This window comes from Macrobrachium nipponense, chromosome 3, assembly GCF_015104395.2.
Source record: "Macrobrachium nipponense isolate FS-2020 chromosome 3, ASM1510439v2, whole genome shotgun sequence".
Classification (NCBI taxonomy): domain Eukaryota; kingdom Metazoa; phylum Arthropoda; class Malacostraca; order Decapoda; family Palaemonidae; genus Macrobrachium; species Macrobrachium nipponense.
Window position 1 is genome coordinate 80577067 of NC_087202.1, and position 12395 is coordinate 80589461.

The window sequence follows — 12395 nt, forward strand, 5'->3', positions numbered from 1 at the left end:
CGAACTGCCAAGGATCGCTATCGAAAAAGCATCCTAAAGAAGTGTTTTTCTTCGTCAGATTCTTCACCGAATGTAAGGGGATGGAGTTCTGATGAACTGTCACGCCCCTTAAAGAGAAGTTGGAAGGCTCCAACTTTGGATTCAAGCCCTGAGCTTTTCTCCGATCTATCACCTTGTGAGAAGAAGAAAAGGAGATTGGTTCCTAAACGGAAATCGGAGTTTCCTTCCGCTTCTAGACATCCCTCACCTGAATCAGGGAAGGAAAAAGAGAATGCGGCTGCGAAAATTATCCTAAATGTGCAGGAGCAACTTTCGGCCTTAGTAGGAGTTTTTACGAAGGAGACTCCCAGGAGAAAGGACTCTTTCCTTCCTATAAAGAAGACGAAGAGAAGGAAAGAAGAAACGAAAGTTTCGGCTTATACTCAGAGGAGTATGAAGAATGCGCCAAAAATGCCAACCTGGCGCAATGCACCAGATGCGTTTGAGACTCCATACGAGTCAGAAGATCCAGAAGCGCCAGATGCGCCATATGCGCCAGAAGCGCCAGCCTGGCGAAATGCGCCAGAGGCGCCAGATGCGCCAGAAGCGCCACCCTGCCGAAATGCGCCAGATGCGCCAGAAGCGCCACCCTGCCGAAATGCGCCAGAAGCGCCAGCTTGGCGCAAGGAATCACGAGCGCCAACCCGGCGCAATGAGCCACAAGTGACAAATAAGAGACGGACTTCTTCCAAAAGACAATTAAGCCAAGAGGATTTGTTTAGCTTTCGGAAGGATAAACCTTTACCTGACAGGGACTCTAGTTGTCGCACAGGTGGCCGTAGCCCTTGTCAGGACATAGGTGGTTCCGGAGAAAGCGATAGGAGAGGACATCCTTCGTCTGACAGGAGAGAAAGGTGTCGCACAAGCGGCCATCGCTCTTGCCAGGAGAAGGATAAGGTCGTTTTGCAGGATCAACCTATCTCTCGTAGGGACGCAAGTTATCGCACAGGCGGTCGTCGTTCTTGCGAGAGTGGGGTGGATGTTGCAAGAGGCCAGTCTCCTGTTGGAAATAAACAATCCTCTTCGGAATTGGATTTGGAAGAGATTTCGGACTCTGAAGACCACTCGGCTCTGGGTTTGTCAGATTCCAAGACGCTGGCAGCCCTCTTACTTCAAGAGTTTGGGGACTCTTTAAGCCCGACTGCTCCTCCTTCTCTAAGGTCCTTATTTACAAGCATGAAGGTCCCGAAACAATCATCTTTTATTAAAATGAAGCCAACCATTTCCATGAACAAGGCTCTCCGATTCGTAGGAAATTGGTTGGAATCCAAGGAGAAGGCGGGGAAGACAGTCTTTACCTGCCCTCCTTCCAGACTATCAGGAAAGAAGGGAATTTGGTACGAGACGGGCAAACCACGGGGTCTAGCTCTCCCGTCCACTGCCGAAGCAGATTTTTCGAATCTGGTAGATTCATCTAGGAGACAAGCCTTGTCATCAGCACAGATCACATGGGGGACTTCTGAGATGGACCATCTCCTCAAGGGATTGTTTAATGTCTTAGAAGTTTTTAACTTCTTAGACTGGTCCCTTGGGGTGTTGGCCAAAAAGACACAAGAGAATGAATCTCTTAGTCCAGAAGTCCTTCATAGTGTTCTTTCCTGTATGGACAAGGCGGTTCAGGATGGATCAGGAGAGGTGGCCTCTCTGTTTGGAACTGGTATTCTGAAGAAGAGAGTCTTATTTAGCTCTTTTCTGACGAAAGCAGTTACTCCTACTCAGAGGTCATCTCTTCTGTATGCTCCTCTGTCGGACCAATTGTTTCCTTCAAATCTAGTAAAAGATATTTCTCATTCTTTGACAGAAAAGGCCACACAAGATCTCTTGGCCCAATCTGCAAAGAAATCGAGGACTTCGTCTTCCTATTAAGAGAGAGAATCAGGCTCCTCAACAGCCCTTTCGAGGGAGCTCCTCGGCCAGACCCTCTTTTAAGAAGAGAGGAGTGCAGAAGAGAGGTAGGTCTTCCTTCAGACCTATCAAGAGAGCGAAATGAGACAACAGTCCTTCAAGCACCGTGGTAACAAAGGGATACGTATATGATCCCCTTTCGAGACAGACCTCCCTTGACTACGAACCCGAGGGAACTGTCAGCCCAATACAGGGACCCTGCCAAGAAAGAAGCATTATTGCAACTGGTAGAACAGATGTTGCAAAAGGAGGCCATCGAAGTGGTTCGGGATCCGCATTCCCGAGGATTCTACAACCGTCTTTTTCTGGTTCCGAAATCCTCGGGAGGGTGGAGACCGGTCCTGGATGTGAGCGAATTGAACCGATTTGTGGAGAACACAAAGTTCTCTATGGAAACATCCAAATCGGTTCTTGCGGCTCTTCGTCCAGGAGATTGGATGGTCTCCTTAGATCTACAAGATGCACACTTTCATGTCCCCCTGCATCCATCATCGAAGAAATATCTCCGATTCATGATACAGGGGAAAGTATACCAATTCAGAGCCCTATGCTTCGGCCTTTCTACGGCCCTCAAGTGTTCACGAGGCTAATGATGAATGTTGCGAGATGGCTACATCTAGAGGGGATAAATATATCCCTTTATCTGGACGATTGGCTAATAAGAGCAAAATCGGAAATTCAGTGCTTGAAGGACTTGGAGAAGACTTTGAACTTGACAAAATCTCTGGGACTGCTCGTGAACCTCGAGAAATCACAATTGATCCCCAGACAGAACATAGTCTATCTGGGGATACAGATGGATTCTCGGGGTTTTCGGGCGTTTCCATCTCAAGACAGAATTACTCGAGGCTTAGAAAAGATCTCGAACTTCTTAGGGAAAGAACGGACCTCGGCGAGGGAATGGCTCAGTCTGCTGGGCACCCTTTCCTCGTTAGAGCAGTTCATTTCCCTAGGAAGATTAAATCTCAGACCTCTGCAATTTTATCTAAAGAGGATGTGGAGTCAAAAGACAGGAGACTTGTCAGACGTTTTTTCCCATCCAACAGGGGATAAAATCCGACCTAAAGTGGTGGTTAACCCCATTAACAAGGAACGAAGGGGTGTCCCTCTTGATTCGGAACCCTCACCGAGTGTTGTTTTCCGATGCCTCGGAAACAGGTTGGGGAGCAACACTGGGTCCAAAGGAAGTAGCAGGTATTTGGACCAGACAACAAACTACTCTGCACATCAATGCGAAGGAACTCCTGGCAATTCATCTAGCCCTGGAATACTTCAAAGCAGAAGTCAGAGGGGTGGTAGTTCAAGTCATTCCGACAACACAACACCACAGCTCTGGCTTACATCCGGAATCAAGGGGGCACTCACTCTTTCTCTCTGAACGAAATATCGAGAGCTCTATTAACCTGGACAGAGGAACGGGGCATTATTCTGCGTACAAGGTTTGTCCAAGGAGTAAAAAACCTAAGGGCAGACAGGTTGAGCAGAAAGAACCAGGTTCTCCCGACAGAGTGGATGCTCCACTCAGGAGTCTGCAGACAAATATGGTCACTCTGGGGGAGACCCAGATCGATCGACCTGTTTGCCACGTTCCTCTCCAGGAAAATAGACAACTTCCGCTCGCTAGAAGAAGATCCCAGAGCCACAGCGATCGATGCCTTCCTCATGGATTGGTCAGGCATAGACGCATACGCCTTTCCCCCATTCAAATTGCTGGGGGAAGTAGTAAGGAAATTTGTGGCATCGGAGGGAATGAGAATGACTCTAATTGCTCCCTTTTGGCCTTCCCGAATCTGGTTCACAGAGGTACTGGAATGGACGGTGGACTTCCCCAGATCTCTACCAGACAGGACAGATCTGCTCAGACAACCCCACTTCGAGAGGTTCCACAAAAACATCCAAAGTCTCTCCCTGACTGCCTTTCGACTATCGAAAGACTGGTCAGAGCGAGAGGCTTTTCAAAGAAAGTGGCAACTTCAATTGCTAGAGCCCGCAGAGCCTCTACCTGCGGGTCTACCAATCGAAGTGGGAAGTTTTCCGTAGATGGTGTAGGTCGAAGAGCTGTCCTCTTCCAATACCTCTGTAACCGAAATCGCAGATTTTCTCCTCTTCTTAAGAGAAGAATCCAAATTGGCTGTATCAACTATCAAGGGATATAGGAGCATGCTCTCAGCTGTTTTTAGAAACAGAGGGCTGAATCTCGAGAATAATAAGGATCTTCATGATCTCATCAGGTCTTTCGAGACTACGAAATTGAGATCGTCGATTCCCCCGAGTTGGAACCTGGACGTTGTCCTAAAGTTCTTGATGTCGGACAGGTTCGAACCTATAGATAAAATCTCATTCAGAGATCTTACTAGCAAATGCATATTCCTGTTGGCTCTCGCAACTGCTAAGAGGATCAGTGAATTGCATGCTTTGGACTCTTGGGTGGGATTTAGAAAAGACTCGGCTGTCATTTCTTTCCAGGATCTTTTCCTAGCAAAGAATGAGAACCCTTCTAAACCTTGGCCTAGAAGTTTCGAAGTCAAGGGACTCTCTTCTCTGGTAGGAAGAGAGTTGGATCGGTCCCTTTGCCCAGTCAGGACCTTAAAATTTTATTTAGAAAAGAAGACAGCTTCAGGGATGTCGACAAGGTCTTTGGTGTTCGGTAAGAAACCCCAAGAGACCTATGTCAAAGAACGCACTGGCATTATTTGTCAGAAATGTAATTACCGAAGCTCATAGGAATTGCCAAGAGAACTCTTTAAAGCTGCTGAGAGTGAAAGCTCACGAAGTCCGGGCTGTGGCAACTTCCCTTTCTTTTACGAAGAATATGTCCATGAGAAACATTGTAGCAGCAACTTATTGGAGGTGCAATTCAGTATTTGCATCCCACCATTTAAAGGATGTTAGAATAACATACGATAAATGTTTCGCTCTTGGACCTTATGTATCAGCGGATACTATGCTGGGAAATGGAGCAGACGCTGATCCTTAAATTTGTTTTTAATATTTTTAATAATTAGTTTTAATATTGTTGTTGAGTTGTGGGTTGCTTGAAAGGATGTTCGGGGATGACTCTTTTCAATCTTAGTACTAACCCCAATGAGGATCAGGTGATCGGGATTAGTGTCGTGCTCTATGATCATGCCAATAGGCAAGGTGTTTTGTCATGTAAGTGGATAGGACCCCATTGACAAAGATCCTAAGGTTCTGAAGCGTAAGTGGGTAAGACCCCTGTAACAGACCATCAAGAACTCTTAGCATGAGGTCACTACCTCGCTGAGGCTCTTGAAGCGATACGGGCTCCTAGGCAGTAGCCATGAAGTCTTTCGCTAACACAGGTAGGAATCAAGGTTTTTAATTTTATTACCTACAACATATGTTGTTTCCTGTCTATTTCAGTAGATTAGCTGTCTCTTACCCTCCGCCAAAGGTGCCAATCAGCTAAGTATATATCTGACAGGTAAGTTGAATGCATAAAAATGTTATTGTCATGATACAATAAAGTTTTATGCATACTTACCTGGCAGATATATACGGTGTATGGCCCACCCGACCTCCCCTCAGGAGACAGGTGGAAGAGAAAATCTGTCTTAGAAAACGGGAATGATTCCTATTCCCGCCACCAGCGGCGGGGCGGTAGATCACCTGACCTACCTGTAGAGTGTGCCGCAAAATTCGAATTTCTATCGGGGATGACGGAGTCTATAGCTAAGTATATATCTGCCAGGTAAGTATGCATAAAACTTTATTGTATCATGACAATAACATTTTATGCATATACTTACCTGGCAGATATATACGATTAATGGCCCACCCAGCCTCCCCTCAGGAGACAGGTGGAAGAGAAAATCTGTCTTAGAAAACGGGAATGGTTCCTATTCCCGTCACCCAGCGGGGGGGCGGTAGATCACCTGACCTACCTGTAGCGTGTGCCGCGAAATTCGAATTTCTATCGGGGACGACGGAGTCTATAGCTAAGTATATATCTGCCAGGTAAGTATGCATAAAACTTTATTGTATCATGACAATAACATTTTTATATATGGAAATGTGTGCAATTTTATGTAGAATACAACAAAAACTATCCATGGTTGTAGCTTTTTTCAGTTTTGAAATATTTTCATATAAATAACGATGTGCCAAAATATCAACCTTCGGTCAACTTTGACTAGACCGAAATGGTCAAAAAAGGAATTGTAAGCTAAAACTCTTCCATTCTAGTAATATTCAATCATTTACCTTAATTTGCAACAAATTGGAAGTCTCTAGCACAATATTCAATTTATGGTGAATTTATGAAAAAAAAAAAAATTTTCCTTACGTCCGCGCGGTAACTTCCGAAAAAAATCAGAAATTTTTTTGTCCGATTGTCGTAATGTTTGCACCATTTTAAATTAGCCGTTACCTAAAGTTTTATATATGAAAATGTGAGTAATTTCATGTAGAATACAACAAAAAACAACCCATGGTTGTAGCTTTTTTCAGTTTTGAAATATTTTCATTTAAATAACGATAAGTGCCAAAATTTCAACATTCGGTCAAATTTGACTCGACTGAAATGGTCGAAAAACGCAATTGTAAGCTAAAACTATTACATTCTAGTATTATTTAATCAGTTACCTTTATTTTGCAATAAATTGGAAGTCTCTAGCACAATATTTCGATTTGTGGTGAATTTATGAAATAAACTTTTTCCTTCCGAAAAAATCATAAATTTTTTCGTCCGATTGTCGTAATGTTTGCACCATTTTAAATTAGCCGTTACATAAAGTTTTATATATGAAAATGTGCGCAATTTCATGTAGAATACAACTAAAAAGAACCCATGGTTGTAGATTTTATCAGTTATGAAATATTTTCATATAGATAACGATAAATAGAAAAAATGTGTCCTTCGGTCAACTTTAACTCAAACAAAATGGTCGAAAACTGCAATTGTAAGCTGCAACACTTACAGTCTAGTAATATTCAATCAATTACCTTCATTTTGCAACAAACGGGAAGTCTGTAGCATAATATTTCTATTTATGGTAAATATTTTAAAACTGCTTTTTTTGACGTCCGCACGTTACAAATTCATGCATCATTTTGTGATAATATTTTCTCTGTGTTGCCTTGATTGTTTTACAATGTGTTATATACCAAAATTATCGCAATTTAGTGTACAATAAAACAAAAAAATTAACTTGTTAGCTTTAACTGTTTTGCTCACAGTGCGATTTGTATACAATTATATATGAAATTTTTTTTCACACTGTCATATATCCCAATATTTATATATGATAATATTTTTTTTCATTTCTGATGGTTGCATACTAAACTTCAGACAATGACAAGAAAAGGAGCCAAAAATGAACTCTTAATCTTGAAAACTAAGTGTGCTGTGATTTTTTGAAAAAAACATTTTTTCCTCTTCGGTGCTCACTCGCGAACGCTGATGGCATACGGGAGACGATTTTTAAAATACTGCTTTGGTGTTTAAGGGTTAAACTCAAGTACAACTATCGTTTGTACGTAGTGGAATATTGCCCATTTTTCATACAGAACATTAGCTTTGTGTGTGAGGTGGGACGAACGTCAAATACATTTAGAAAGTGGGAAATGAGTAAGATGCTGAAATAGAGTTTAATTTTGCTATGTAAGTTTAAACATGCAGGCCTATGTCAGGTCCATTTAAGAGAGAACTAAAAACAGTGCCTGTAGTGTGAGGAATTGATTAATAGATTGAATAATCAAAATATTTCATTGTGGCTTCTGTTTATTTGGTAGGTCAACAATGCCATGCACACAGGTCACTACTTTTTAGTGTAAAAAGTCATTGCATCATATTTTAGTTAAGTACTCGTTTATGTACTCATTTGTGTTCAACAAAATTATATTTAGTAGTGTTTTGAATACTGAACTTCTAGTGCTGGAACACTATATTCTTATCATAAACTAAAGTTATAATGCCTTACAAAGAATGCACTCATAAGTATAACTTTTTTCAGTTGGGTCCAGAAGACTTGGGGAATGGTACATGGTGTAATGTCTGTGAAAAGGAGTTTCCTTCTGTTGGAAGCCTAAAGGCCCATGTTTCACGTACTCATAGCAAAGTCAAGTGGTGCAATACATGTAGTAAGGTAAGATAGGAAAAAGACATTGTTACAGTCTTTTAACATGTCTTTTTGCCTTTTTAAATTGATTCTGTTTTCAATTTGTTTAGATGTACTGTCGGCCAAAAAACTCGTGGCAGAGTTTCATAATTTTTCGTTCACCTGCCTGACGCACGATTCATGCCTTATTTATCTATTTTTCTTTTCAAAGATGGATGAAATCATGTGTAATGACATTAAAAACAGTCACTGATATCTTTAGAACATTATGTTATGTTATTGTGTAAAACTATTTTCCATATAGCAAAATTGACGTGAACGAAACGAAGTGATAAAAAACGTCATTTTTATGCATGACACTTACCTGGCAGGTATATATATAGCTGTATTTTCTGAAGTCCGACAGAATTTAAAAAAACTTCCGACACACGCAGTGGTCGGCCAGGTGGTTAGTACCCATTCCCGCCGCTGGGAGGCGGGTATCAGGAACCATTCCCATTTTCTATTCATAAATTTTCTGTCGCCGGTAGTGAAAACACCTGTTTTCAGTACCTCCGGCTTAGGATTTTGGAAACTTCATTTGCCGCTAAGTATCCTAATTGTCTTTTAATTTATTTACTTGGATTTGTGGCTAGGCATACGCTATCTTAAATTGATTTGAATTTGATTCATTTTTGCATAAGATATCTGAATCTAGTTAGGCTAGTTTCAGAGGGTGTTGTCTGCAAAGATAGGGTGGTGTGGCTACCGAAAGCTTCGGTAGTTCCGCACTTGGGGGCGCAATTAATCAGTAAACATGTCTATTTCCGTAAGGAAAAAGTATGATTCGTATGTACGCAATTAATCAGTAAACGTGTCTAATTCCGTAAGGAAAAAGTTTGTTTAGTATGTACGCTATTAATCAATTACGAAAGTCAGGGTAGTGATACTGCTAACCTTCCGGTAGACTTTATTTTGCCTAACGCTGTAGTATGGCCTACGGGTTATGACTATGTCTGCGAGAGGTGATCGCTCTCCTTCATTGTTGTGAAGAGTTCTACTTCTGTTTTTGTTACGCCTAACCCTGTAATGTTGCCTTCGGGCCCTAAAACAGTGTCTGTAGAGGTTATTGCCCTTTCTCTTATACTATTTCGATTCGTAACTTAGAATCGAAAGTGTTTGCTTTAGAGAGCAATAGTGAAGTGGCTAAGTGCAGTGACAGTGCCCCTTGTGTAGTGGAGGGTGCGTCAGATCGGCCTTATAACGCCTCTAGGTCTAGACCTCTGTCGAACTCCCAGAACCAAGGGAGAGGGCATGTCGAAAGCCGAAGGAGGGTTACAGGGAACCCCACCGATCTGGCGTGCCTTCGGCAGTTTTCTGATGAAAATACCCAGACTGCCAAAGTGCGTGCACATGCACGAATCCTGAAGGATTGCTTCTCGTCCTCCGAGGCGTCCTCCCCGCACAAGGGTTGGAGCTCTCGGAAGGACTCGCGCCCTCTAAGAAGCTTTATAGAAGAGGACGCTTCACGTCCCTTCTCCCTCGTTATGTGTTTCAGTGAGAAGTAAGAAGGCGAAAGTTGCCTGATCACGTGTACTTCTTTTCCACCAAGAAATAGGAAAAAGAAGGCAGTTTCTCTCGCTTGTTTTGACGCCTGTCAGGAGCGTGACGCTTTTCTGCACGCTTATTTGGACGATCGGCTTGAACAGGACGCTCGGATGGACGCACTCACCAGTGGACGCCGAGCGTCCTCGCAGTGGCCGCCGAGCGCGCACCGGAGGACGCCGAGCGTCCTCGCCAGTGGACGCCGAGCGTCCTCGTCAGTGGACGCCGAGCGCGCACCAGGACGCCGAGCGTCCTCGCCAGTGGACGCCGAGCGCGCACCAGAACGTTTCTGTTGAACTCTTCAAGCTCTTGTTTAAGATTTGAGCCTCAAGAAAGTGAACAGAACTTCGTCTTCGAAACCCAGCAAGACCTCGGGTTTCGTGAATTCAAGAGGTCTCTGTCAATATTATATTGCTTTTCGCAAAGGTGGATGGAGTTAAGGAAAGCTCAAGGGAAGATCTCGTTTTCTCTACCTCAGTCAAGACTTTGAGATAAGACAGTTACGGGTTATGTAAAGGCTCGACGTCCTGAACGTCAGGATTTTCGGCAACGTTCAGTAGGATTCTTGCAAAGGCACTCATCAAAAGGACGCTCTTCAGGAAAGCGCAAGACAAGACTTCCTTTGCCATACTGCCAATAAATTTAAAGCTTTTTAGACCATCTGAAAGGGTTTTTCAGATGATAGATTTTGTTAGTTTCTAGTCGAGACTTCCATGCCGATTGAGCATCGTCGTTCTACCTACCGTAAGCCCAGTCTTTTAACAGGATTCTTGTCCCTTCCTTGTTTGAGACGGGAATCGAAAAATAAAAGGCTCGACTTCCTGGATTACGTTTTGTCAATTCAGTGACTTTCCCCCATTGACAATATACTATCGTTTTGTCAAGTAAGTGGGTCTCCCCTCATTGACAAAATATCTCTCTGTACCGTTAATGGGTTAGTTCTCATTGACAAACATCTCATTAACTTGATATTGCGTAAGCGAATAAGGACAAGGTTCGGAAGAGCTCTCCTTCCTCATTCGCAGACTCGTACAAGAAATAGACTTGTAGACTACGTCAATGAACGCTTATGTCCAGTATCTTAAGAAGCTTGAGATGTCTGCTTCGATTCTCTAAGTTTTGTTCATGAAACTTGCCTGTCAGATATGTATGTAGCTGTATTTCCGAATTCAGCTATATATATGTCTGCCAGGTAAGTATGAACAAACTTTATTGTGATATAATAAAATTTTTTGCCTTGCGTTATTTTACTACTGGTTGGTTCAAGTCATACACGCTTGCTGTAGTTACCTCTTCGGATGGCAACCGAGAGGTCTATTGTCTACTATTTTAAGGACATTTAATCGTCACTCCCTGCAGCCTTCCAGGAGTTTCCGATTTATCTTTTACCGTTGTATGGTAGTGTTCTGACGACACAAACGCATCTATATATTTAGCGTTTTCTGTTTCGCTTAAATATACCAGCTTGAGAGTCTCTTTTTGTTCAAAAAATAACGGACCTATTTCTTCGTAGAATAGGGTAGCTGGCAACCCAGACATAAAGTTAAAGAGACGACGTTCGTAAGCTGCTGGCTGCTGCTGTGTCTGACTGTCCAAGTTCCAACCGAGCCACCAGTAACAGATCGTGCGCTGTCATGCGCTGTAGGTTACGTCTCTCTCTCCTGCGGGATTGACTGACTAACCGTATCTCTGTGCTGGCGGTTACGTCTCTCCTGCGGGATTGACTGACTAACTGTATCTCTGTCCTACAATCACGGACTTTAGCCTAAGATTGAGGGGATTTCTTACGTGAATGAATAAACGTTGCATTAGTTTTGCCTTACTATGTTCAACAGAGTTATCTCTTAATCCTTTCGGTGCTCGTTACCGCACGGTATAGAACTACGAGTCTACCGCAACATTGCACTTTTATATGCTCTCCTGCTTAGGCAAAGCGCAGCCTTATAGGGAAGTAAGCATACTCGGGGAGGGAATGGATGAGCTTGCTGGGGACCATTTCCTTCCTGAAGAAGTTGTTTCCCCGAATAGACTGCAATTCAGACCACAGTTTTTTCCTACCGGGAAACTGAAATATTATTCAAGATCTAGGAATTATTCTGAACATCTCTCAGTGCGTCATGATAGAAAGAAGGTGCCGGACATCTGGATAGTGTTTCAGATGTCCTGGATCTTAATCTGAAAGAAGTAAATGCAATTCGGTAGTCCCTCCAGTCCTCGAAACGAGTTTTTGGAACCAGTGGTCCACATCAACTCTGATATTCCACAGCTCTCTCATATCTTAAGAAGTATCTTCTCTCGGTCCCTGCTCGAGTTTACGAGAAAGAGCCTATTATAACAACAGGCGTAGAATGTAACGATCATCTAGAGGTTCGTTACAGGATTGCAAAAGTCCGTACGAATCGTCTCGATCGACGGCAGCAACGATAGATTACTAACATGCTAGGTATTTTAATTAAGTGGTGTTCTTTTTATGGTTGTCTGAGAGGGTTATTTCCTCTTCAGTATGTGAAGTGTAATGTGTTACGTTAGCTTTGTGTGTGGTTCAGGTGGTCTAACTTATCCTAGCATGAATGCCCCTGGTAAGAGAGGGCTAGGGTTTCCTGTCAACAAATTGGTCCCGTCCAGTTGTCAGACCCTTGTTATTAGCTTTCTCAACAAACAGGTCACATCCTAGTTGAGAGCTACTAAGGTTTAGCAGGCTAAGAGGCAGGACCTACGAAGTCAGCTACCTTAGCAGGTAAGGAACTTAATAAATAATTTTAAAAATTAGTTAATTTTTGAATTATG

At 42.9% G+C, this 12395-nt stretch overlaps 1 protein-coding gene across 2 annotated transcripts in view; it reads left to right on the forward strand.

The window, feature by feature from the left end:
* Positions 1–12395, forward strand: part of LOC135221843 (zinc finger protein 37-like) — an 87712-nt gene that overhangs the window by 58940 nt on the left and 16377 nt on the right. Inside the window, exon 6 of one of the 2 annotated variants that reach the window (XM_064259759.1) lies at positions 7920–8051. The exons of the other annotated variant lie outside the window; for it this stretch is intronic. Within the exon in view, the coding sequence (XP_064115829.1) occupies positions 7920–8051 (132 nt within the window). The remainder of the gene's footprint in view (positions 1–7919; positions 8052–12395) is intronic. 2 annotated transcript variants of the gene reach the window in all.